The sequence below is a fragment of the Zootoca vivipara genome, chromosome 8, assembly GCF_963506605.1.
Source record: "Zootoca vivipara chromosome 8, rZooViv1.1, whole genome shotgun sequence".
NCBI lineage: Eukaryota > Metazoa > Chordata > Lepidosauria > Squamata > Lacertidae > Zootoca > Zootoca vivipara.
Window position 1 is genome coordinate 60885495 of NC_083283.1, and position 27131 is coordinate 60912625.

General features: G+C 40.6%; 2 protein-coding genes across 6 annotated transcripts in view; one reads left to right on the forward strand and one right to left on the reverse strand.

Moving 5' to 3' along the window:
* LOC118089892 (transmembrane protein 14C) overlaps nt 1-27131 on the forward strand; it is a 127624-nt gene that overhangs the window by 54250 nt on the left and 46243 nt on the right. The gene's annotated exons all lie outside the window — the stretch shown is intronic.
* NUP153 (nucleoporin 153) overlaps nt 14-27131 on the reverse strand; it is a 39635-nt gene continuing 12517 nt past the window's right edge. For 2 of the 5 annotated variants that reach the window (XM_035125777.2, XM_060277963.1), the window contains exons 3-22: nt 25273-25521; nt 24294-24433; nt 24085-24213; nt 22667-22783; nt 22494-22532; nt 22334-22387; nt 19692-19838; nt 17547-17599; nt 16309-16435; nt 15233-15373; nt 14208-14300; nt 13931-14021; nt 13447-13551; nt 11964-12584; nt 11234-11428; nt 8871-9722; nt 4221-4598; nt 2830-3105; nt 1582-1735; nt 14-1097 (exon numbers count right to left, since the gene is read on the reverse strand). In XM_035125777.2, the coding sequence (XP_034981668.2) occupies nt 1010-1097; nt 1582-1735; nt 2830-3105; nt 4221-4598; nt 8871-9722; nt 11234-11428; nt 11964-12584; nt 13447-13551; nt 13931-14021; nt 14208-14300; nt 15233-15373; nt 16309-16435; nt 17547-17599; nt 19692-19838; nt 22334-22387; nt 22494-22532; nt 22667-22783; nt 24085-24213; nt 24294-24433; nt 25273-25521 (4049 nt within the window). In that variant the 3' untranslated portion in view covers nt 14-1009. Of the gene's footprint in view, nt 1098-1581; nt 1736-2829; nt 3106-4220; nt 4599-8870; nt 9723-11233; nt 11429-11963; nt 12585-13446; nt 13552-13930; nt 14022-14207; nt 14301-15232; nt 15374-16308; nt 16436-17546; nt 17600-19691; nt 19839-22333; nt 22388-22493; nt 22533-22666; nt 22784-24084; nt 24234-24293; nt 24434-25272; nt 25522-27131 lie in introns of all 5 variants that reach the window. The other 3 variants (XM_060277965.1, XM_060277964.1, XM_060277966.1) reach the window with 3 other exon arrangements.

A 27131-nucleotide genomic window follows, 5' to 3' on the forward strand; every position in this document is an offset into this window, starting at 1 on the left:
TTCACCACAAACATATTTCCATAATTTTTATTGATGGCATTTATCCCATGGTTTAACATGTTAATTATACTGTAATAAACATGGCTTTAATATTAAACTTTTCCTTATTATCCAAAGTCACCAGAGTCCATTTCCGTAAATATAAAAATATATACTTAACACTTTGTACAATACTGGTTTTTGGTCCAAACAAAAATGGATCAGAAAAGCCAATAAACTCACTTTAAGAATTCCCAATTTTAAAGGTCTTTAATGGATTTAGGCAACTTTGAATAATGAGATTTACATAATAAAATCTGAGACAATACTAAACAAAAAATTGCAGTAACACACAAAATTAAAATTTCAAGTTCACAGATCTGTTATGTCAAAGTACATTGAGAAACTGAATTGTATTTACACATTTGTTTCATAATAAAATATTGAAAAAGCGAGACAGGTGATAAGGAGTAAGAATGAAAATAGAAAGAGCATCTAATTATTGAATGAAGTACTACTGATCTAACTAGTCCTTAGCATGGACCATTCTTTAATCATTCTTCCTCTATCAGAAAATTTTAGTGCACAATACACGCAACTCGCTCACTTCACACATACATCAGCACAACTCCGCATAGAAACCACTCATTATCCACATTCTCTACTCTATACAGACTCCCCTCTGATATAATTACAATTTCGAGGTGTCAGTAAACGCAGATGAGCGCACAAAGTGGTGCAAACAGAGGTATTATACGAAGCCATTCGCTGTGCAGGCTATATTTATATCTATAGCCAGACCATGCCAAGTCAGTGAAAACTCTTGGATTCTAAAAGTTTTGCTTAAGATCCTCCCTGCCACCAACTCTTAATTATTTAAAAAACCTAAATGGGGAGGGGGGAAAGCGAGCAGAGTTTAGGCAGACCTGGCTTCAGCTGAACCCAGCATGAGGTACAATTCAGTAATTGAACAATGCAGGGCAACCAGCTGTGGGTAAGAGAACTGCTGTCTGTAACAATCATTAATATTTTATTTTCTACGTCTAACAGCTGTCTTTATCTTCCGAACAGGCTGCGTAGGTCCAGATGTGGAGAATATATTTTTCCCATTATTCCTGCTTTAGGGAAGAAAAGAATTAGACATGAGGAACTTAAGTGATAGTCATATGTCTTAAAGCTTCTAATATTGTGGAACAAAAAGGGGGGGGAATCCACTGTAAAAAAAACAGGCACTTGAATGAATATCCCATAGATCATTTACTAAATACATCATTTTCTAGAGATTACGACACTCAGTTAAGGAGTTGTTTCAAGGATAGCTGCAGGCGTATAATTGATCTGAAAGGCTTAATGCCATCAGCTTTAAATATTCATTTCCAATAGCCACAGTTAGAGTGAAATTTAAATTTCTAGATTCAATTAATGCAAAGTTAATCCTGCCCACCCCCCCGGCACTGCTATTCAATAGTGTGGAATTCCTATAGATGTACCTGAAAATTATTCCCTTACATTACAACATGTGCATGGAAGCACTAGGAGATTGCACCTTCAATATATATAGACCCTGCCATACTATCATGCCAAGTCTTAACCCCTTCTTACCCTGGGTTAAATGATGAAGGCTGGGTGAATGAAAATCCCGAAGAGCCACCTGCAGGCTGTGCTGGAGCACCAGAAGCTGCACCAAAGGTAAATACTCCTGGGCTGTTGCCTGTAAAGTTGAAATTAGTACTACTTCCGAACTGGAACACCGGGCCTAAGAGAGCGAGATACTGAGACTTAGCCTCTTGGACGAGAAGCACTGTTTTGCAATTATTTGTCTATGGGGAACTTTAATTTCTTTAGAAGCACTGAATAGGTGATTACAAAGGAAGAGAATGCAAGTAAAACAGTTCACAAAGCAACTACTGCATTGCTGGAGTGCACCAATAAGATATTCTGGATTCCACAGAGCTAGATCTTAAAAAATGCATGTTCAAGAACACACACATTTATTTAACAAGACCTTCCAATGCTACATGGCAAAACTCTTCTGAAACTAATGCGACCTTCAAAAGCAGTTTCTCATACAAAAAAGAAAAAAATCCACTTTGTCATGTCCAAATCCATTGGTACAGCTTTTGTTTCTGGGTAACTTTCTCTTGTTTCTGCAGTGTGTTACACAGTGCATCAGATAGCATATATCCTAAGCATTAGCTCAGGCATCCCCAAACTGCGGCCCTCCAGATATTTTGGCCTGGAACTCCCATGATCCCTAGCTAACAGGACCAGTGGTCAGGGATGATGGGAATTGTAGTCCAAAATATCTGGAGGGCCGAAGTTTGGGGATGCCTGCATTAGCTCTTTATGAATCATTTCAGCTCAAATATAATCCAAAGTATGTACAAAGCCATCTTCAGAGGAAAAAAATATTCTAATAAAGCAGATGTATCATACAAAGCATCACATCAGTATTTTTGGAAAAAAGCAGCTAGATCTTTCAAAACACATTGTGTGTTTTTGACAATGTTTACCTGTCTCCGCGCAAACATTTCACACTCTTCAGTATCCCACTGAGGTGTAATTTTATCAACACACAAAAAAAATTCTGAGCAGAGTTAAGAGGAACTTATCATTTATAAATTCTATGCCATTTCCACAAAGAATGTGGAATACTACTAAACTTTTCAAACCAATAGTTAATTTGCAAACAGAATTTGATTCAAGAAGTATTTTAAAGTGGCACTCATGATGCTAGCACAGGTTAGCAGGCAAAGAAGACTGAAAAATTAGGATGGAACAACCTAAACATAACTCTGCCTTAACAACACCACCAGCCTACAAGGCAAGACCTCCAGAGGTTGCACTTACCAGAATTGGGAGCTGTACTAGAGCCAAAACCAGGTGGTTGGGTAGCTTGTTGTCCAAAGACAGGAGGCTGTGTACTGCTTGACACAGAGCCAAAAGCTGGAGGCGCAGGCTGAGCACCAGTAGAAAATAATGATGAGGAGAGTGATCCAAAGGTTGGAGCAGGGGGCTGGCTGGAGCCTTGACTTTGACCAAATGTTGGTGTTTGACTGGCACCAAATGCAGGACCAGTTGCAGGAGCTGAAGACCCAGAACCAAACACAAATGAAGAGGATGAACCTAGAAAAACAAGTGAGCAGAATAAACTTGAGAACTGGTCTTGGTGGTTAAGAATATAACTATTTAAATTCTACTCTGGGGTATATAGGCTTTTGCTTATTTAACAGTTTATTTCAGCTGATCTTTAATGTTAAACTGCCTGAAATGTTCAATAACTGTACCTGCTCTTTTATCTCCCACTACCAGGGCCGGCCCTACGGCCAGGCTGGGTGGTGCCATGGCGCCAGCCCGCCAGGGGGGCGCATCGCAGCTGCGCCTGCCCGCCCGTTGCACTGGGAAACGGGGGGGGGGCCCCGCCGGAGGGATCAGTCGCACCACAGTGCCAGGGCGCCAGAGGTGCTTAAGACGGCCTTGCAGACTACAAGTGGTTTTGCATTGCTAATTCCTGCATGTTAACTGTGAGAAGTGTCCCTACTGAAAGTGCATGTGACCATGCCTCAGAGTAAACTCCTACCCAGTTTAAAATGGGTACATACAAAGCTTATCACCAGGTCAATCCACTGCTAGGGATGAAAGCAGTCCTCTACTGAACATTAAGCGCCTGAAACTAAGGCACATACGTGTTGCCACTGTAACACTGCACTCCATTTTTGCAACAGGAAACAACAATGGTGGCAATGAAGGGAAGGTAGGCACACTGACAAAGGGAAAACAGAAGGCATCAAGAGACAGCTGGCTGAAGGCAAAGTAGCAGTAGGAAGAAGACTTTAGTGAGTGCAGAGGAAGTTGTTTTGAACATTCACACAGCTACATTAAAACATATTGCAGCAGTTTTTGACGCACACGGAGGCCCATCAAATGGAATGTATGTAGCTGGTGTAGCACTGCTAGTTACGATTAATGAGCTGTGCAATCCCTCAGCCAACACCACACTGGATAGCTTTAGAAAAGCTCATCTCCACACACCCCGGCACACTTAGGAACAACAACATATAAGTATCATTCAATTTGACCATGAATCTATTGAATTTGTTATGGAACGTAACTGCCATAGCACTGATAACTTTGCCAAGTCAATCTTTTTCAAAGCCCTCTTTATGTTGTTCTACAGCCAAGTTTCTGGAAAACAAATCCTTCAACAGATAGCCACAAACCAAATCAAGTTCTGAGCATACCTGAAGGACCTGCTGTTGTGGTGGCTGCTGCAAAACTGAAGCCAGAGTTGGCTGCACTGTTAGTGGTGGCTGCTGTACCGAAAAGAAATGGAGCAGGAGCACTTGTATTGGAGGTGGTTGTTGGTGGCTTGCTCTCTTGGGAGAACCCAAAGGACTGGGGTGTACTGGAGTCAGAGGGATTACCAAAAGCAGAGCTGCTCACAGTGTTGTTGGCCTGTCCAAACAAAAAGCTTGGTGGGGCAGGATTTGAGGAAGAGGTGGTGCTGCTGAACACGCCACCACCGCCACCACCACCAGCAGCAGCAGAAACACTTTGCACAGCAGTGTTGGAGGAACTAGAGCTCAGGAAGCTGAATGTAGACTTTTGTGTTCCTGGATCTGAAAGTGAAAGGGATTAAAATTATTTTAGAAAGCAATGAAGCTGCAGAGTAAAGCTAGACCACAGAATCTGTGTTGGCTTTTATATCAAAGATCCAGTGCATGAAACCCACTACTATGACATCTCTGATAGGTAACCAACCACCCAACCTCTTCTTATATTGTCAGAAATGTTTAGCTGAAATTTAGGTTTTTGTAATTTGCACTTCGTTGGATTGGGTTCTACCCCATCGAGTAACAGAAAACAAATTTGCTCAATCATCTGTATGATAGCTTTCAAATGCAGTGGTACCTCTGGTTATGAACTTAATTCATTCCAGAGGTCTGTTCTTAACCTGAAACTGTTCTTAATCTGAGATACCACTTTAGCTAATGTGGCCTCCCGCTGCCGCGGTCACGCAATTTCTGTTCTCATCCTGGGACAAAGTTCTTAACCCAAGGTACTACTTCTGGGTTAGCGGAGTCGTGTAACCTGAGGTACCACTGTATTTGAAGATGGCTATCAATACGCCTCTTAATATCTTCTCCAGGGTAACCACAAACATCTCCTTCAACCTTTCCTCATAGGACCTGGTTCCCAAGCCCCTAACCATCTTTGTTGCCCTCCTCTGGACTAACTTAAATTTCAGTAGAATGCAGAGGACTGAAAACTGTGGTGCCCAGAACTGTACATAGCAGATCAGGTGAGTGTTACCAAAAAGACAACAGTCTCTGATCTCAGGCTTACTATTTAGAAGTCTAGATAAACACAGATCTTTACATTTATCTTTTAAATTCATTTTGTTAGCTTTGGGCTCAGTTCTTCATCATCTTGAATCCTGTCTTTTATCCTTTCCTCAACAGCTGTAAAACTAACTGTGGATCTTAACTGGACAACTTCCACTTCTATTCATTGGCTGAGAAGTAGAAAGCTAGATTTTAGATGCTGTAAATGATTTCAGGAATTATATGTGGCAATGTCCATGAGAACATTCAACTCAGATTCCTACGAAAGCTATACCGAAAGTTATACTTTTGCACAAATGGCATCACAGTTATGAGACACAATGGCCAGTCATTTCAAGTATGACAACTGCGGTCTAATAATTCATGATTTACTGAACTTGGGACAAGCACTATGCTCAACATGGTTTCTTCTCTAATGAGCCATAACCCAAAACAAAATCACAAACAGTTGCCCATTATACTTGCACCAGGAAAGTATGATTTAATTAATTAAAAATAAATGTTAAATCAAGTTAAATAAAAAGCAAAATATCAAACTTGGAATTTTCAAAACCTGGTTTGTAGTTGGGAGATGGGAGATGAGGTCACAATTTCTCAGTTCAGGTGTTACATGCAGGCATGTCAAACCTGCGGCCCTCCAGATGTTTTGGCCTACAACTCCCATGATCCCTAGCTAGCAGCACCAGTGGTTGGGGAAGATGGGAATTGTAGTCCAAAACATCTGGAGGGCCGCAGGTTCGACATGCCCGTACTACAGGAATTAAATTATTGTTTTAACATCCCATAAAGAGGAAGGGATGTGCAGGCACAATGCTCCTTTTGATAAACCATAGATAATTTAAACCAATATTGCCTGAAATGGGTCAGCACAATGCTTGCACTAAGGCATAGGACTGCTACACTAGGGTGATCAATTGCCACTCACTTTGCAATAAGATATCCTGATGTCAGGTGACATGAAAACAGGGTTAACATATATGTGTACCAACACGGCTACCTACCTGTAACTAGATATATGTGTTTGTGTGCCAGAACATGATCTAAATAGCAAGGCCTTGATTGAACCTTGCAGTTGCTCTACCAACCACCTGCAAATGACAATTCAACAGTGGCAGAACTGCTGAGGGTGTCAAATTTGTATTCTTGGTCTGATATTCCTTCTCCTTTTAACCTTGAATAAACCCTGGCTTTTGTTGGTAAACATTTCTCCAACCAGCCTCATTGCTTCCAAAAAACCTTCCTCTCAACTCTCCCGTTTCCTATATCATTCTGTTTTTCTCCTTCAGCATGTTTCCAAAATTCTTCAGTGGGCGGTTCTTGCATTCTCTCTCTTTCCTCTACTAGTACTGCTTTTGACTTGTTAAGTCTTCGTTCCATATTCATTACTTTTACTTGGGGGGGGGGGAATCACTCGAATTTCAAATTATGTATGCAAAATGCTTTCAATACTCAGTAGCAGCAACAAACAACACGGTGATGTTGGTGAAACAATGAAAAGGTAAACCACTTGGTTAATACTGTAGTAAAACTCTTTCGTAAAAGAGACTGATTCCTAGGACCTATAATGTTCTGTTAAAGGTAAAGGGACCCCTGACCATTAGGTCTAGTCATGACCGACTCTGGGGTTGCGGCGCTCATCTCGGTTTACTGGCCGAGGGAGCTGGTGTACAGCTTCCAGGTCATGTGGCCAGCATGACTAAGCCATTTCTGGCGAACCAGAGCAGTGCACGGAAACGCTGTTTACCTTCCCGCCGGAGCGGTACCTGTTTATCTACTTGCACTTTGACGTGCTTTCGAACTGCTAGGTTGGCAGGAGCAGGGATTCGAACCGCCGACCTTCTGATCGGCAAGCCCTAGGCTCAGTGGTTTACACCACAGCGCCACCCGCGTCCCTAATGTTACAGGTGTCCTATATAATCTTCCTTTTGCTTCCATTATCCACGTCTTTATCTTAAACTGTCTTTAACCTATTGACTTGCATCTCAATTTCTTTGCTCACGATCTTGCCTCTTCTCTCAATAGTTCTAGATGCCTCACCAAATGTCTTCTCACTAAGCCCCTATTTCATCTTAAACCAATACCATTGGTTTTGCCTCCTGCCTGTTATTTCTCAATTCTTCTTTCATGAAATTATTTTTCCCTTTCCTTACATTTGCTTGGATTATTTTTTCATATAATTCACTTGTCTTCAATTCCAGTTTTTCTTCTTAACTCTAATATCACTAGTCTCTTTCTATAATGGGGACATTTTTACATTCCCTTATTCCAGACTCAATCATTGTAATGTTTTATATTCCCGTCTTCCTGCTCCTCCAGCTTAAAAATCTTTGCTCTCAATTCTTCTGTTCATTTGATGTTATGCACACTGCTTTGACCATATGATTCCCCATGTCCAATTTCTAATATTGGCTTCCTTTTCCATCTTGCATCTATCATAAGTTGCTACTGAACTTTGTGTCTTCCTTCTCTTGCTCCATGCTATCTCTCTCCCCTTGTAATAAATAATAAAACAGTAATTTTAATACCCTGATGTTCTGTGGTTATTTCCCTGATTGTAATTTCCCCCCAGCTCCTATGAAATCATTCATTAATAATTTATCCATGTGCAAAGATGGTTACGTACAATTCTCGTTCAATTAATGCATTCATTTTTTTCAAAGTATGATTCCTGTTCCAATTTCCTACTCTGAAAGCTGGCAGTTAAATGACTTATGCACAATCCTAAGGATTTAAAACCAGAAATGGCTGCTATTCCATAGCAAAAGAACATCTACAATATTCACAATATTTAAGTGTAAACATTAGTCCCCACTACCAACTCTTCTAAAATAAACTCAGTTTGTCTCTTAATTAGGTTTGCTGTCAGAATTCTTAAATAAAATGTTTAAGACTCCAATTTAGAAGATCAAATGGGTTGTTACAAAGCATCACATTTGCACCCTATCTATGGGCAGGTTGCCTGAGCTTGCACTGAGCTTTATTGAGATATTACAGGCCTACAGGAACTGTGTACCTTATTTGTATGGCTAGTTTCCCACTGTGGGCATTAAGCCATTGGTAGGCAAACTAAGGCCCGGGGGCCGGATCCGGCCCAATCGCCTTTTAAATCTGGCCCGCGGACAGTCCGGGAATCAGCGTGTTTTTACAGGAGTAGAATGTGTCCTTTTATTTAAAATGCATCTCTGGGTTATTTGTGGGGCATAGGAATTTGTTCATTCCCCTCCCCCACCCCACCAAAAAATATAGTCCGGCCCACCACAAGGTCTGAGGGACAGTAGACCGGCCACCTGCTGAAAAAGTTTGCTGACCCCTGTCTTAAGCTATCCAAGGGGTAGTATTTGCCTTTTCTATGAACACTTCCCAAACATTTCAAACTAAAACACTTCTGTAGGCTTTCAGCAAGTGGTGTTCATCAATAGTATAGTTTGAAATGTTTGGGAAGTGTTCATAGAAACGGCAAATACTACCCCAGTTTCTTAAATCACCTGTCAAAAAAATCCATTTCACAACATGATGGGATAAATTATAAGGATTTTTTGTACCTACCTGCAGTGCTTGCTTGTGCTCCAAACATAAAAGCGGGCTTTGCTTGTTGTTCAGTTTCTTTCTCTGCCGGTTTTGCTAGGTTGAAACTAAATCCAGATTTTGCTGTGCTGTCATCTTTGGTTTGCTCTGCCTTTGCAAATGGAAACATGAGTTGTGCCTTTGATTCTTCATTTTCTGCTTTCTTTCCAAACACTGATGGATAGGAAGGAGCAACAGTGTCCAGTTTTTCATCTGTCCTTCCCAAAACAAGCTGTGGGGTGGGCACAGATTCTACATTACCAAAAGTAAAGCCACCTTTTGTTGAAGGGTTTTCTTCTTTTTTCTCCTCCACTTTTTTAAAGGAGAAGGGAGTGACTGAAGTTGTTTCCTTTTCCTCTGTATTACCAAATTTGAAGCCGCTTATTCCAGTTTTACTCTCAGGTGCAGCTGCAGAGGCTGTGGAACCTGTGCCGAAAGTAAAGCCTCCTCCAGCAGGCTTGCTAAGTCCCTCTTTCTTCTCTTGCTGTCCAAGGTTAGAGGTTCCAAATTGAAATGATGTAGAAGATGTACTTCTAGCTCCAGAGGGAAGTCCAAAGTTGAAACTACTATTGCTCTTGCCATCTTTCACATTGTCCTCAGATTCAGATTCCTGTTTGGACCCTTCTGCTTTCGAGAATTTAAAGCCTCCAGTCATTGTGTTTGTTGATGATCCCAGCTCTGCTGTAATACCAAATTTGAATCCTGTTTGGTCTCCAAATTTGAAACTTTTTCCTGCATTTCCCAGTGTCTGAGGCGGCTCTGATGGTGATGACTGAATACCAAATTTGAAGGAAGTAGTAGATGGGACTGTAGAAGCAGCAGCAGTTCCAAAACCTGAAAATAATATAGTACACCAAATGTGTTACAAACCCAACATAACCTTTATTTATATAGAGAAATGCTGCAGGGTCAAGTTTTAATTGTTTTGAAAATCAATCATAGCAACATTTTTATGTAAAGAATTTTTTTTCTTAGAAAAAATAATCATTCTCACTTCCCAATACTGTGACTTCTCTTCACCACCATAACTGGTGTTATAATAACTCATTCTAGATCACAGATTACTGATGAGTTCAGGTTAGGAAATAAGCAGCACAGAGTAATTTGGCAAGAGGATAAATATATTTTCCTCAGTAAATCTGAAGATGGTATGAGCACCATTAACATAAAGTGAATACTGTAGAGGTGTATGTAAAATGTTATTGAAAGAATTAAAACATATTCTATTAAGATAATGTAATTATACACAGGGTGTGACTACACATGGTCACATTCTGGGGAGACTTAATGAATTCTATTTGAAGACTAGGATATTCTATAAAAGTATGTTTTTTAAAAGGCCACTTGCCTTTTTAAAAGCAAATTTAGCAAGTTAGCAAATTTCCCTGGAATGAAACCACTCCCCCTATTTGTAAAGTGCATGCCCTGAATGCTGAGGGATGAGGAAAGGAGAGGGGAGGGGAGGGAGCCAATGTAGACAGGAGAGGACTATCCCTCAGGAATGCAGGAAAATCTTACTTTGAAAGGTAAGGGGGGGGGAGAGAAAGTAACAGCAGCAGCAGCACAATCGCTGCAAATGGGTTAATAGACATGCACACCGCTCTCAGGTTGCCAAGACTTGATGGCAGCAGAGAGCAGCATGCAGGCATGAGCCCTCATCACCTGGAATTGGAAGGTTCAGTAAAAGGAAATCGAGAAGAGCTTGCTTTCATTCAACTTGGGACCTTATCCCCGTAAAGTGCTCAACTGCACCAAGCCCAGTTTCTCTCCTTCCTCCCCCTCCGTAAGAGGTGGAAACTTTGCCATTTAAAGGGCTGCAGAGATGGGAAAGTGAAGTTACAGGAGGTATGTGTTCCTGAGTCAGGAATAGCTAAGCTTAGTCCCATGACAAATGTTACTCTCTAGACTTCTCTACCTAGTCCTTGGGACTTCCCCAGGCAACATACCGCTTTCTGGCCCTGCCTTGAACCCTCAAATGATTTTGTCAGCTGGACTGCATCCCTGAAATCTGACAATGCCTTTTGGCTGCCTGGAGGAGACAGTTTTTTTTGGGGGGGGGGGCAATTAGACCCAAAGGTTCCTTAACTTGATAGGGTGAGGGGACCTCTCAGAGTTTAAAGAATTAGGGGATAAATTGGAGGTGTATCCATTGCAAATGTGATCTATATTCACTCCTTTTTTCCAACAAGTGACACAACTGCAGAAAACTGCTTCTGGGCATGGCTCTCCTTATTTAGAGGTGAAAGCATGAGTCGTGGGTAGAGAGGGAAATTAAAAAGGAGAAAATTAAGAAGCAAAATACGCAAACATGATTTTTTGAGAGAGCATTTATACTCTTTACATACCTTTGAGTTCAGTCTTGCTGCCTGGTTTTGAACTCTCACAAGCGACGCACTTTGTGGCATCTGCTTTGTTTTGTACTAAGCATGTGTCACAGTCCCAGCTTCCCTCTGGCTTCTTGAACTTGTCTAAGCCTAGAAATCCTCCAGAAAGAGCAGGTAAAGAGGAAGCACTGCTACTCACCACAGGCACTGAACTTCCTAGATAATGAAACATAGCATAAAGTAAACCATTAGCAGTTCTGCCCATGTAGACCAAAAACAAAGCTGAAAATACTGTACCTATTTGAAACTTGCAAGAGAAACTGAAATTAATGAACCTAAGTTAGTCATGCCCCCTAACTTCAATGGGTCTACTGCAAGTGGGACTAGCACTGGATATAGCTCAAATACAGGTGGTGACAATTTTAGGCGCGCCCAAATGGCATGCAGTCAGACACGCGGGTCCTTTTGCACCCAAAATGAAGGTGGGGCACGCTCTGCTGATGAGCGCAGGGGCCAGGAACGGGACTCACACATGAAATGTTAGTCGTCTGTACTTCCCAGTATGTTCTTATATATTTAAACTCCAGGAAATATTCAGTGGTGCCCTCTATTGTTTTCTTTTCAAATAAGGGTTCTTCACACAGCACAATGCCTGTTTCCTCAAAACTAAGTTCTATGCCGTAATAAAGATGTTTAGGATTATAGCTGGATATGTCCCACCCCAATCAATGTCCAAATACGGCAAACTCACCTGGTTTGTCCGACTGACAGGCAACACATTTGCTATCCTCTGCCTTATTTGACACCAAGCACACAGAACATTCCCAAGCATCTTTTGGCTTCTTGAATTTGTCTCCAAATCCAAAACTGACTGTGAGATCAGTAGAGCCAGAAGAGGAAGTCACTGTTGTTGCACTGTCTGTGACTGCAGGAAGCACGAAGGCTGGTTTTACTCCTGTTCCAGGTTTTGGTGTCTCACATGCCACACATTTTGTAGCCTCCGGTTTGTTCTGGACCAAGCAAGTATCACAGTCCCAAGTTCCAGCTGCTGCCTTAAACTTGTCTCCAAAGCCCTGCGTCCCCCTTGTAGAAAGAGATGCTTTCAAGGTTGAGTTAAACTGAGTACCAGTCTGCTTAGTACCATCTGACATCGGCACTTTAGCGGCTTGGCAGGCTACACATTTGTTATCTGCCAGCTTGTTTTGCACAAGACATGTATCACACTGCCAATGGGCTGACGCTTGTTTCAAAGCATCTCCAAGTCCTGAAACAGTTCCGGAGAAAGTACTTATTGCAGGCCTTGTATAAACTACTGTGCTTGCTGTAACAGGTGGCGCGGCTGTTGATGAGTATGTGGTCGAAGAAGCAAAGCCTAAGAAAGAGAAAAGGAAATAGTCTGAGTGCCTAACAAATACTCTACTTTTACAGGAAAGCCAAGCAAACGATTTTAAAACAGAAGATTCATTGATGGAACCATACCGCGCATATGGTTATTCAGGCACAGAAATAGCTGGGTAAGAAGAATGGCTATCATAGTATGGTAAAGATCACTGCACATAACATGAAACCCTTACACAAATATGTATACATATTGTTGGCACTTGCAGTCTTTTTGCAATTAATACCAAACCAATGAAAGGTCCACATTTTAAAATTTATGTTATCCAGATTTATCTTGAGTCTAGCAATGAGAAATGTAGATAACAATGGAAATTGATTTGAAAATCCCTATTCCTAAAGAAAACTGGCAATATATTTGAAAGTTGGAGAAAATACTTGCTCTCAATGTGGCTATTCCTTTTTTCAAAAAGTGCAAATTGCTGGTATTATATATCAGACTGGATTAAGAAAATATATCAAGGGCCAGATTTAACTGCCTGATCCTGCTAGCAGAAGCCCACACAACCACTTCCATCAATGCCCTCCTCTCCCCCTCCTGCCCAATTGGCTCTGAGAACCCGCCCCCCCAAAAAAAAACAGAGGGAGGAGAGGGGAAATCATTCCTTTGGGCAAGAAGAAATGCTGGCACTGATAGAATGCTTATTAGAGTGCAACATCCCTACAACTGTTTTCTTTAAAGTGCCATATAAATCATACAATCATAGAACTGTAGAGTTGGAAGCAACCCTGAGGGTTATCTAGTCCAACTCCCTGCAATGCCAAAGGCCCTGAGATTAAGGGTCCCATTGTCAGTTATCATTTAACACTAAATGAAACCTCATCAACCGACTCACCAGGACTCTTTAAAATATCCAGCACACTTCCTTCTTTCAGAATTTTTGCAGGCTTAAAGGGACCATCATACTCATGATCTCTCTTACTGCTGATGCTATTGACCGCTGCAGGTGTGAAGAAAATAATAGTTTGACAAGGTTCATGGTTCAGACCCTGTTGTGTGTACTTATGAGGACCCACCAACACACATGAGAACACACACGTGTCTACATAGAACCCATCTTAAAAATTTCCATGCGGTAGCTTACTGGATGAAGCACAAACTACTTGCTGTCCATAGAAGCGAAATGATATAGTTCATTGGAAGTCAGACACATATGCTTGAATAAGGTTCTATTTAAACTGGATTGTACTCAGAATGGAGGCCAGGAATACATTTGCTTCTGATGTCACACAGAATGGAAAGTTTTAAAAGCCTAACCAAAATTCAATCTTAATTCCCCATCTGGAGAAAATGTTCGCATTAAATGTCAACTTAATTACCTGCATTACTCTGAGGCAATACTGGGGTATCCTTAGGTCCTGAAGGATCAGATGATTTTGCAACAGGAACACTAAATTTGAATGCACCAGCCTGGCAGGAGATAAAATTTAAAAGTCAAAAGAAAACAACAGCCTAGTTTACATAGCCTCATAAATGTGAGCTGCAGATTTATGGTTCCTAACACTGAATTTCCAAGGTGAGTATTAAACATATTTTTATCTCTATCATTCCTGTCTTTCTTCTGTCACAAGTTTTACTTATGCATCTTTTACTTACAGACACTGATGGCAGCACTTCTGCTTCTGTCGATTTTACAATTGGAGATGAAAATCTGTACACAGGACTGCTAGCATTACTGGCTGGTTGCACCTAATTATTTAAAAAGAACTGCATTTTAATAGCTTGAATGAAGTGAATTACAAGTCACTGGTTAATAATGCAAAAACAAATGCACTCAAATTAGGAAGATGACTTTTGGCATGGATCCCAAGCAACCCATTCTGTTTCTTTAACTGCAGCTGTCCTTTTCTGTCTATACAGCATATGACAAGATGTTTAGAAGACTGAGGAGAGTTTCAAAAGCAGTTTGTAATAAGACACAACAATTGTGCTAATGTTTATAGCAGTAGGGCCACATCCACAGCATACCACGAAAGCACTCTTGCAAAGATTGCCGAGAACTGGTAGGGAACCCTTAACAAACAACTGTTTCTGGGATTATTTGGGGGACATGGCTGTTGTTGACAACACCCATTCTGTTTCTGAGCTCCTAACTTCTTAGCTCCTGTAACTGCCAAAGGGGGGAAACATACAAAGAGAACTTCAGCCTATATCTCTGTAAAGCTTGCTGAGTAAACTTTTACAAACTGTTGCACTGAACAAGGCCACCCCCATAAAGAGCTCGCCATTACCGCAGGGGTCCTACAAAGCCCAAACTGCCTTGGGACAATTTTTTTTACAGATCGCATGCCAGTGAAGGGCTGGGACCAGAGACAAAAGTGGGTAAAGCAACCAATGCAACTCCTACATTCCAGCCATGCAGTCAGAGGCACTCTCTCTCCATCCAGGCAAGCAAGGGGCATTCTCACAGTTCAAGGATCCATTCCAGACAGACAGACAGACGCACTCAGGGTGGGGAAAGAAGGGGCCAGTGAAGGGTGGGGCTGTCCTTTAAAGGATTCTCAAATAGCACATGGCTTAAAATTAAAGTCAGGTGAATACACAAAGGGTTTGGCGAATCTACAGGAGAGAACAGATAGAGGAGAGTATGGAAGCAAAACCTAGATTCATGCAAATATTACCTTTTTAGCCACTGATTGCGCAGAACTGACAGGCGAAGATGAGACAGTAGTACTGCTAGCAAGCAGGCCAAAGCTGAAGTTTGGCAAAGATGACGTACTGATGGGCAAAGATATTTCTGGTAGCACTGGCATATCCATTTCCTAGAATGGAACAATGATGCAATTATTTTCCAAGTTCCACTGAAACCTACATCTTAGTTCTACTCAGCCTTTGTCGGCAGGAAAAAATGAAAGCAACCCAACAAGTAATGAAACTGTTGTTAACCTTATCAATGAAATCCTAAAGAATTAAAAAAAAACCAACAACACCTCGCACACCAAAAGTACATACAGGATAAATAAAAGCACCACAATAATTTATATTTGCGGTTATACAGGATTTGACTGTTTTATAGCTCATGTGCCCTCCTATACCTGCAGCAGAAACAGAGCCTTCCTCAGTAAATGCTAAAGCAATATACCATGAATTGTACCTATGTCTCAAAACATGGGGAACCCAGCCAGATGAGTGGAGTATAATTACAGTATTCTTATTTATAAAAACCTAGTGAGCTATAACTTTCTGCTGCTGTAACTTGGTGCTGATTAGCGCTATACGGCTACTCCCAGCGACCTTGCAGAACGCTCCTATATCATTAGAATACTTTCCCTCCTCTTCCATTCCTGAATTGGAGTATGAACCCTGCGTATAAATCCTATATTCTGCTACAAAGCAGAGCATAAGCTTGGGAAGCTGTCTAAATCTAATGGACAGTATTCTACTAGCGAGTCCTGTCAGCGTAAGAATTCCCACTTGTGCAATAGGACTTTCACCCCTCCTTATCCTCCACAAAGCTGCTCCAGAAGGTTGGGAGAAGTTGTGGAATAGCTTTAGGGGTGCACAGGAGGAAGGTGTTCCATCGCACATAGAAAAATCATTGGGCTGCTGAAGATTTGCCCTATGTTGGATTCCATCCAATGACTAAAATACTAAGTTTGTCCATTCAATCAGGCTGTGAATAAACAGCTTTGAAGCTCCAAACTACTCCATAAACCACACACAGACACACACAGTGTAGTTGAACAAATATTCTTACCTCCTCTTGCGCAGGTTTTGATACATAGTGGACACCTCTTTCCCTTCTCATTTTGCCGCCACCACCTCCTACTGAAGGAGGAAGCCCGTTGGTTGCAGAGGTACTGAACCTGGGGTTTGTTACACTGCTGACAGAGAATCAAATATATGTTATATAGCTTTTCAGAGTCCTACAAACAAAGCAGCAACAAAGGATGCATATGCGAACTGATAATTATATATATATATATATATATATATATATATATATACACACACACACACACACACACTATATATATATATATATATATATATATATATATATATATATATATATATATATATATATATATAATAGGGATCAGAGACATACATTGCCCAAAATGGCAAAGTGGCAAAAGTTAGCAAGGCGGGGGGAAAGCAAAAAACCGGGGGGGGGGGGGTTTACAGCTGATTTGCTGAGCTGAGCTTAAAGGACCAGGGAGGGAGAAAGCAGGTGCCATCTCAGCAACTAGCACATTCAGCATATACACACTAGGGCATGGATTTGAAGGCTGTGAGGTCAGAGGAAAAGGAAATGCAAGAAGTGCATTCAGTGTTCCAAGTGCCGCAAGATTCTTTGTTGTTTTTACTTAGGAAACAGAAGTTCACATTTAACGCTATGCCAAACCATGGCTTAATGCAGGTATCCCCAAACTTCGGCCCTCCAGATGTTTTGGACTACAATTCCCATCTTCCCCGACCACTGGTCCTGTTAGCTAGGGATCATGGGAGTTGTAGACCAAAACATCTGGAGGGCCACAGTTTGGGGATGCCTGCATTAAGCCATGGTTTGGCATAGCGTTAGATGTGAACTTCTGTTTCCTAATTAAAAACAACAAAGAATCTTGCAGCACTTGGAACACTGAATGCACTTCTTGCATTTCCTTTTCCTCTGACCTCACAGCCTTCAAATCCATGCCCTAGTGTGTATATAGACTTGTAGAATTGTACTGTATTGCGAATAAAGTGGATTCTAATCCATGTCATGCTAGCATTGTAGTCTTCAAGATGCCACAAGACTCTTTACTGTTTATGCAACACAAAACTAACACAGCTACCCCTCTGGAAACTTTTTACATAAACATATCTCTGTTATTATTATGCCTATTATTTAATTGTCTGCTCTGCATAAGGGACAAATGAACAGGGTACCAATGAAAAACCCGTAAGAGCAATTATAATATGTCTTTTAGATTTAGGATATACATCACATACCTTTCTGGTGATTCTACCTTCTTGTCTGCTGCCAGATTTCTCTCTTGTACTCCCTGTAAAGGAAAAAAAAATACTTTAGGTTTTAATTCTTTTTTTCTGATTCGATATTCCTTAAAAAAAGATACTAAACATTGGAGCATGTAACAGGAAGCCACTGATCCTTGTTTACCCAAATGCCTTTCTCATGTACACTTAAGCTTTATATGGCTTTTTGCAGAAGTACTCCTTTACTGCCCCCTGCTGCCTGAAATTATCCAAATAAATCTCTTCCACCACAAGCTGTATTTCTTGTGAGCAAGGTTCATGTGACAATGCCTGTCTACAGCAATTACCTACTCCACAAAACATTCTGCAGGATCACAGAGATAGGGATCAGGGATCGGCAACCTAAGGCCCATGGGCTGCTTGTTAACTAGGGTTGTTTAACTGGCCCATGGACGCCCGCTCGGCTCCCGTGCGCCTTCCGCGCCGCTTGCCGGCTTCAGATTGGCTCTCCTGCAGCCAATGGGAAGCTGCACACACCTCCCCCGTGCTGGAAATAGCGTTTGCGCATGCGTGCGCACTCTGGCCCACCGTGGCGTCTGTGGGACCATGAAAGGGCCCAAGCCACAAAAACTTTGCCGATCCCTGGGCTAGATCCAATAGCGGCTCTGCAGTAGTGGAATCGCTTCTGCAAGGTAGGACACCTGATTTTCACCAATTCCCTCCTACCCAGTGCAGCCCTGTTTTCCCCAAATTTCTAGTCAGGGTTGGGAAACCCTCCAGAACTGTATGGGTGTAATGGGCTGCAATTGGTAAGGGGGGCTGGCTGGCAGGTTCCCCTGCCTTTCACAAGCAGAAGAGCTTCCACTAGTGCAAAGCTGCCATTAGATACAACCCTCAGTAAATAAGCGACTTCATTTATTTTCAATAGGAAAATTAAGTCCCTATGATTCAATATAGTAGAATGAACTTAATTTCTCAGATACATTCTGTGATACAAAATGCAGAAAACGTGAAAAGAATTTCCCTTTCAAAAACGTCTGCCAACTTAAAAGCGAGCTAATGTGGTTTTTGCCACTTGAAATATTTGCACAACATCTTTAGTAAATCTTACCCATGTCATACTCCATGAACTTCTCAACAACTGTGGGGTCTTTTGTTCTAGGTTTCTTCCTCCTCACCTCCTTTTCATTTTTAAAAAAAATACATTTCACTCTAATCCTATCAGGAGTCCAATCTACCTCACTGAAATACAGTGGTACCTCGACTTACGAAGACGATCTGTTCCGCGGCCATCTTCGTAAGTCAAAGTCCTCGGATGTTAAAGCACTGCTTCTGCACATGCGCAGAATGCACGCGCAGGGCGAAAAGACTTCCAGGGCTGTCGACTTCAGAAGTCGAATCGTTTGGATGTCGAGGTATGACTGTAAATGGAAAGGTAAAGCTGCAAAATGCCTAAGTCCTTTCTGTCCTCAGCAAGTTCTCAAAATAACCCTGCATTTTCTCTGCATCATAAATTTCAGCTGTAGCTATACCACTTAAAAAGCACTGGCTCACAAATTTTTACTAAGCACTGTTCAACCCCAGGTGTAAATTTTATCCTGGAGGTTAATTTTGCTCCATTAATTCTGCAAGTTGAGTTTATCTTGATGCAGAAGTCTGCTTGCAACACTGGATTATAGTTTGTAAGAAAAGAAAAGAAAAGAAAAAAAAGAAAAGAAAAGAAAAGATGATGATGATAGGCTACTAGGGTTCTTTGGACTCCTGTGATTATTTAGTTTTGAGCTTAGTATTTCACCTATTCATCTCTCCCACTTTCTCCTCTAGGGCTTCTTGATGAGGAATTTCAAGGTAACATTGTGCCCTAGTAGCTTCTGTGTTAGACTGTGTGTTTGGAATGAGATACCAATAAAATGTGTCCCCCCCCCCATGTTGAACTAAATTGTGAAATCAATTATTAACTTTTTATCCGGCTATGACTTTAAAGGGATGCACTGGAATCCCAATTATCAGACTGATACTGTCAAAAAGAAGTGTGTGAGCGTTGAACTGTAAAGCAGCCACCGGGGGGGGGGGCAATCAGAGCAGGGTGTGATGGCACTGAGGAAGAGGGAGCTTGTGGTTAAAGATGGTGTACAATCAGCAGCTTTGAAGTATGCATACCTTATGGTTCATCTCTATTCTCTGTCGAATCTTGCCTGATTCAGCAGCGGATGGTAGAGATGGTTTAAAATATTGTGACCGACTCATTGACAGTGGAACGGTCTTCGGTGTCACAAGCTTCTGGACTGGAGGATAATGGGATTCAGCCTTTAAAAGAAACAGTGTTGAATTAAAGCAATCTGAATAAAATTGGGTAATGCTATGTATGTATGTATGTATGTATGTACGTACATACGTATACACAAACGCACACCCATCCCCTTATGTCTGTATATGGAAGGTGGTTATTCACATATTTCAATAGTCTTGAACAAATACAAATGTATCCCTTATTACCAATTTTATTTAAAAACAAATTATGGTTACCTAAGACTCATTGAATGTTCCCATTTAGTGAGGGAGCTGCTAGGAAATTTCTGCAACCCTTGCCATCAAGAGGTTAACTGTCAGACCTGAACTGAGATGTCTGGCAAGGAAATTAAAGAGTTCCAGAATTTTCTTTTGCAGAGATAAGCTAAACGCATGGCTTTTTCGTGACAGTACTTACTAGCAAAGTGTCGGCACCTTCTTTTCTTTTTTGCTGTAATGTCAGCTATGTTGTGCTGACACTCACAGCACTGTTATCAATATATGAGTACCAGCTCCTCTATTTTTAATTTATTTTTACCAAGTAAAGCCCAGCCTTTGTGTATCCCTTTCACCCTAAAACTGTGGGAAAGGAAGTCTTCAAAGCCACACTGGTGAAACGGATCAATACTTGAATTCCTGTTTTACAAAGTGTCTACTTCCATGCCTGGGAGCATAGAAGTCTCAGGTCTCCCACTGTGGAATGGTTACAGCTTTACTGCAATTCCTGCATTAAGTTCCTAATCTACACGAAGGGTTTCCTCCCCACCCTGGAGAAGTGTTTCTTACTGCTAGAGGGAGTTGTGGGGGTGGTCTCAGGCTGTAAGGCAGGGTTTCTCAAACTTGGGTCCCCACTGGAGATGATGGAAGCTGTTTTCCAACAACAGCTGGGGACCCACTTTTGAAAAACACTGCTGTAAGGGTCTCAGTCAGTCCTAATTGGGCGTGAGGATACCCATGTTTGAGCTTGCCTCTTTGTTGTCAATGGCTGCTGTCCCTTTCTTATCCAGGAGAGTCCAAGCATCTCTCGAGTTATTCCCTGCTTGCTGTGTCTGGCTGGAGAAAGCTCTCTTCTACACAGGATGACAGTTAAACGTCTGATTTGCATAGCCCTGTCTGTTGGAGTGAGTGGGTGGAGCTATCTTTTCAAAGGTAAGTATGTTCCTTTTCTACAGTGGATGGATGTCATCACAAGTCTAACACACTGCTTTCAAATGTACTGGTTTTAGACAACATTTTAAGAATGTTTTAAAAATCCTGGCATTCTACTAATCTCTCTTCTGCACATTTTGATTGGTGCAAGGAGTGGGTCATAAGGTTAGGTCTATAGGGGAATCTGATATCATGATGAACTAACGTCATCATGGTCAACTTGTGCAATTCTGTGGACTTTCCACATGAAATAGAGCCTAACGGGAGTGTGCAGGTGTGAGAGGGAGTTGTATGCAGACACCAGGCTGGATGCAAAGGTCCGTTTTCATAGATATTGAAGTGCCTTGGACCCAGCAGTGTTCTACTAATGGAAGGGGTAATTCCATTAAATTCAAGGCATTAAAAATAAGTTATAATTATCTGATTAATGTAGAGAAGTTCCAGATTGAAGACACAGGTCTTTAGAATACCAACCGTACAGACATCTGTAACTGTTTTACTCAAGAAATTAAGTGGACTGTTGACAGCCCACTCACTTTGGTGGCAAATCACCAGCAAACTTTTCTTGGCCAAGAATTACTGCTGCCAACCATTTACTACAGTATGAATAGACAATTCCTCTTTTTTTCCACTTAATGACAGCTGGGTACAGAGCTTTCTTTCTGACATCTCTAGTTTCTGTTGCCTGTTAGCTAGTGTTCCATGTTTCTGCACAAGTGTGAGTCAACAACCTGCAAATCTAAGCTGAAATAGTGCTTGCTTATACCTGGCCAATCCTGCAAATAAATGAATTCTTTTAAAAACAGACTTCATTAGGTTCTACCCACTATTCACAAAGGGGTACAATTTCCTAAAGTCTGTTACATTTAAAGTAGGGCCTCCAAAAAAGTCCCCCCCCCAATGATATCTTCAACAACTCTCATTGAGGACAGAAGATCTAGCAAACCATGTGAAAGTTTTGCCTTATTCCGCTAACTTTAACCTTACATATGGTACCTCCAGCATGTAAACATAAGCCTCTTGTTTTCTCCTTGTTGCACATTTTAGTCTGGATGACACAAACAGATCTGATAGGCATATTAAAGACAGACGATACAGATGCAGAGCAAGTTATGAATTTATTCATCGACTACAACACTGGTTTTATAAAAGCTTAATTTAGCGTTCCACTAACATTTGCTCTAGGTTTCAAATTTCAAAACCAAGTAAATGGATTTTTAAAAAACATAAGTAGGCAAATGCCAGCAGCTATCTATACTAGAATCCATAGGCAATTTCATGTCTGCTGCATACCGGTATCAAACATAAAATATTTAACAGTTCTACACCACATAGAAGCAACTAAGACATGGAAGTTAACTTACCCTTTTCCTTGGTGAATGGAAGTCAGTGATATTCAGCATATTTCTTTCTGCAGGCTGGGAAACAAAACATCCAAATTAACAAGTGTGATTAAAAACAACAACAACAACAACAACAACAACAACAACTCCATGCATTAAAAAAGTTTGAAGACTAACTTACAGATGAAAATGAAGAAGAAGATGGGATTCTTTTAGCATCCTGTTGGAAAAACAACAACACTAAAGTAAGTTAAACTACATGTATTCAAAGCAAGAGTTTGCCTAATGCAATGCAGGATTAGAAAGCTTCATGTTATGTACTGAATAAATAACATTTCAAAGAGAGAAATTTACTGCTATTGGGCTTGACATCTTCTCCAGAGACTGCAGGATGCGCCGTGCAGTGGAACTTGTCACTCCATAAGATTGTGCATTCACTTGCTTGGCTTTCATCTGCCTTCTTACTGGTGTCTAAAAAAAACCAAGATTATGGACGTTACATTGTATGATTTGAAGCTTTGGGTCTACATGCTATTACAGTCAGTTATCATGTTGATCTCCAAAAGTCTAGAAGGGATTTGGAGAGAAAGGACTCAAATATGCTCAACGTGGCCCAGGTAGCCTAATGAGAGTATTTTCTGTAGACGTCATACATCCATCATACATACATTATCAATGAACATGCACTTCAGGTGTTTCAGAGGTAATGGATGACAGGTCCCTGCCCGTAAAGAGTTCACAACTTATAGTTGTTATGCCCCCACACACTGTGAACTCATGTTTCACCATGACACGTTCTTGCAATGCTTTATTGTCACATCCAAATTCAGCAACTAACCTGTTTGGACATTTGCAAGTCATGCTAGGCCACATTTTGCCACTGCTTCGGTTCATGTGTAACACTAAACCCAGTTTAAGATGATGTGCATGAGCTAGAATGAGCAAATTTTCAGGCTCACAAACTCCATCCTTCCCTCTTTTCCTCCTGCTTGGCTACAAGGAAGGTCGTTGCTAGAGTTTATGTTTTGTCCGCAAAATCATTTCACATATGATGCAAACGTGTGGCTTAAAAGAAACTTTAATTAGGTACACAAGGCAGCGTCAAAGACCATGGTTTAACAATGACTTGTTTAGAAACTGAATAGAGTTGCTTTAAGCCAGGCATCCCCAAACTGCGGCCCTCCAGATGTTTTGGCCTACAACTCCCATGATCCCTAGCTAACAGGACCGGTGGTCAGGGAAGATGGGAATTGTAGTCCAAAACATCTGGAGGGCCAAAGTTTGGGGATGCCTGCTTTAAGCCATGATCCCTTCCAAAATGGCATTCCTGCCTTTTCTCTTTTACCGTAACCAGAGCTGCCCCAAGAGCAGCCTGCAGTGAGGCTGGTGGTAAGCTGAACTGGCAAGGAGATTGCCCTGCCCACCAGGTGTACCCTCTAAAGGGTGACTTCCCGCCAATGGAAAGGTGGGCGGTGACAACACAGTTTCTGGCTCGACAGTTCCCCACTCTTCTCCCCCAGCACGTCCACAAGGAGACAGCATTCATTTCTGTTTTTTAAATAGCCATAATTTAACGTTACATATGAACCAGAACAGGCTGAGATTCGTTTGTATTCCAGAGCTGCATCACTAAAGTTTTTTTTGTTACCAAAACAATGAAATACTTGTATGCATATACTATGGAAAGTACAAAGTTAAAATTCATATCAGAATTATTAATATAAGTAGCTGCTTCTTTCACATGCTCCATAGATCACCAGCATTTCTGTTACCTGATAAGGAGTAATCCGTGCTTTAGACTGCCTTGCTGCTGCAGCTGCACCACCATACATGGTTTTTCCAGGATAAAATGGAGAATTCCCAAGCTGGCTTGTCTTAAAAGCTGATGCATTACCAAGCGACTGCAAACACATATTGATATCTAATTAGCAAAATGGATACAGAAGTAACATAGTTAAAGCAAACGTTGTGCAGTACTTACAGGGGAAAGTGCTCCAAAAGCAGACAGATTAAAGCCAGGCTTTTTAGAGCTGGTGGCTGACTGCTGAGAAAGGGAGACAAGTCTTTCACTCTCCGAGGACCAAAGAGGTGGTACTGAAGCAACTTTTGAAACTGTTATATCTAAAAAGACAACATGTGTACACAAATGTATCAATGCCTTATTTATATTATAAAATAGTGATCCTTAATACTACGATAACCACAATATTAAAGCTTTGTCCCCCTACAGTTCCCATTTTGCAGTATCACTTGGAGTCCAGAAATTATTTGAAAGAAAATACACTACTCTTCTTTATCTAGATCATGGAAAGCAGGGAGGGATGGAAGGAATGAAGTGAGGAATGGAGTGAAAGGAGATCTATGGAGGTTTTCTCCCCTCTTCCTTTCCCATAAGGAAAACATATATAATTTAACAAGTGGGAATTCATGATACATAGGTCTTAACAGTTCTGATCTAGTAGGTTTTCCACACACACCCTGGCAAAAACAACAACAATGCTGGCCCTTAATGGTGGATACCGTTCCAATGGGCTTTTAAAAGTGCCTAATTTATTTCTCCAAGATTAGTTTGTGATGGCTGACTCCTGTTGTTACTGTGTTCTTTTAAAATATACTATGTTTTATTAGTTGCTGCTCTCATCTGTTCCTATTCTTAATTGTGTTTCATATTGTTTGCAATATGGGGGTCATTTGGGTGAAAAATAGCATAGATTTATTAACACACCTATTTGGCTCTCTGCATTGATGGAGCATGAGATAACTTCCTTCCCTCATACTACGTTGCCTCTCCCCACTCCCCCAAAATAACATTGCATTAAGAACATCAGTCTTAAAATGCACAGTTAATACCTGCCATTTGCGCACAATCTCTTCTAAAGTGATGTCAGTATAACAAAACCTAGTCACGTTATGGAATAATCATACAAAAAGATGCTAATGATTCTGGTGAACTTTGCTACCTTTATCAGATGCCCTTGAAGAAAAGCCACTTGTAGTTGAGATGTTGTCATCATCATGCTGAGAGGTAGAATCTTTCATTTCTTTTCCAAGTGAAAGTCCAGAATTACTAATTGGAAATGTAGATGATGTGGAGGGTTGACAAAGTGGAGGTGGGGAATCCAAGATGTTGAAATTAAGATGACTCCGGTGGAGAGAGGGTCTTGTTAAAATATCTGTGAAGTTTAAACCAGATCTACTTGTTGAGGGCTCTAAAGAGGAACAAAGCAGCACAATTAGAATTATCTTAAGTTGCAGGTATGCATACGGAACAGTCAAAAGCTATTTGCTACCAACACTAGTTCTATTGCTAAGCTTCAAGTGTAAAAAATAGACGATAAGCTAAATTTAACTTGTGCCACATACATGTATGGTTTCATCTATCCATCTGAGAATAGCTACTACATTTCTTCCAAGTACTACAACACAATATAAATGATAGCACTGACAGTGAAACATTAGTTGTGATGTTAAAAACAAAACAAAAGATGATCCTGGGTATGCCAATCTATACTCTAGTGCTTAAATAGATTCCCAAGAACAACAGAATATTTTAACATGACAAGTTAAATCTAAAATGCAAGGAACACCACCCTGAGTAATTTGAAAGCCACAAAACAATTGTTTATCTACCCATGTGTAAATAATTATAAAAATATTTTGCTACAAGTTCAATCGTATCAGCTCTCTAGAATATAAACTGCATTGCTCACCTATCTCTGGGAAAGGGAATTGCATGACTAACATTTTCTCTTTCCAATAATCCTAATGGTAGGATATTAGACTGTCGGTCACTGTTTTTAATGAGGTTTTTATTATTGATGTTCTGCAATGTGTTTTTAAACAACCTGGAATCTTTTGATAAAGGGTGGTATATAAATTTAAATAAATAAATATAATAGTAGTAGTAATAATAGTAATATAAAAAGAGGCTACCAATCCAATGCAAACAGTTACCAGTTCAAAGCTTTGGTTCCATTTGGAAAAAATATATATTAGTAGTGATCAATTATAACCTTATCACTTAATTGTTGGCGATTAAATTTTTATTTCACAGCAACATTTCAGACTGGGAGAATGGATGAGAACATGAAAGAATAGCACTTAAAAATCTCTCGACTTAGGTTTGGATGCCAAGACCCTACTGTGCAGAAGTTACTGAACATCTACATCAACTTTTTGGGGTGGTGGTGGTGGTGGTGGTAAGGCAATTAGAGATACAAATCTCCTTATCACACAGCAGGATCATATATATTGCACTGAATTTAACACACAACACTCAAGACAGGGATCGTGTTTGTTCATCTCTTGTCATACTAGGTATACTAAAAATGTTTTAAAACCCCAGAATTATAATTGAATATTAGTCCAATGCTTAGAATGTTGGTCTCAAAAAACAGTGCATGGTAATGCTAGTAGGCAAAATGGTGTCATCCAACATTTCACAATAATGCTGAAGTAACACACACCAGAGCAGGGTGGGCAAGATTTTTGGCAGGGGATTTTTGGCAGGGGAGGGCGAATAAGACTTTTATTTCTCATCTTTTTTTAAAAAAAATTTAAATGCTTTCTTATTCGTTTTCCATATATATACAACACGTAGTCATCTTCATTTCGATCAGACCAATAGATAACAATGTTCACAAAAGATACATACAATTTCAACTATGTATTTTCTACACAAACCTATGACTTCCCATCCTCTCCATATTTTCCTTTATATTAATCATCTTGCTTTAGTTTATCATTGTTTTGTGAAAATTCTCTTTTCTATTTCAATATTGTTTTCCTTCAAATGTACTATTTGCAGAAATCATTCAAA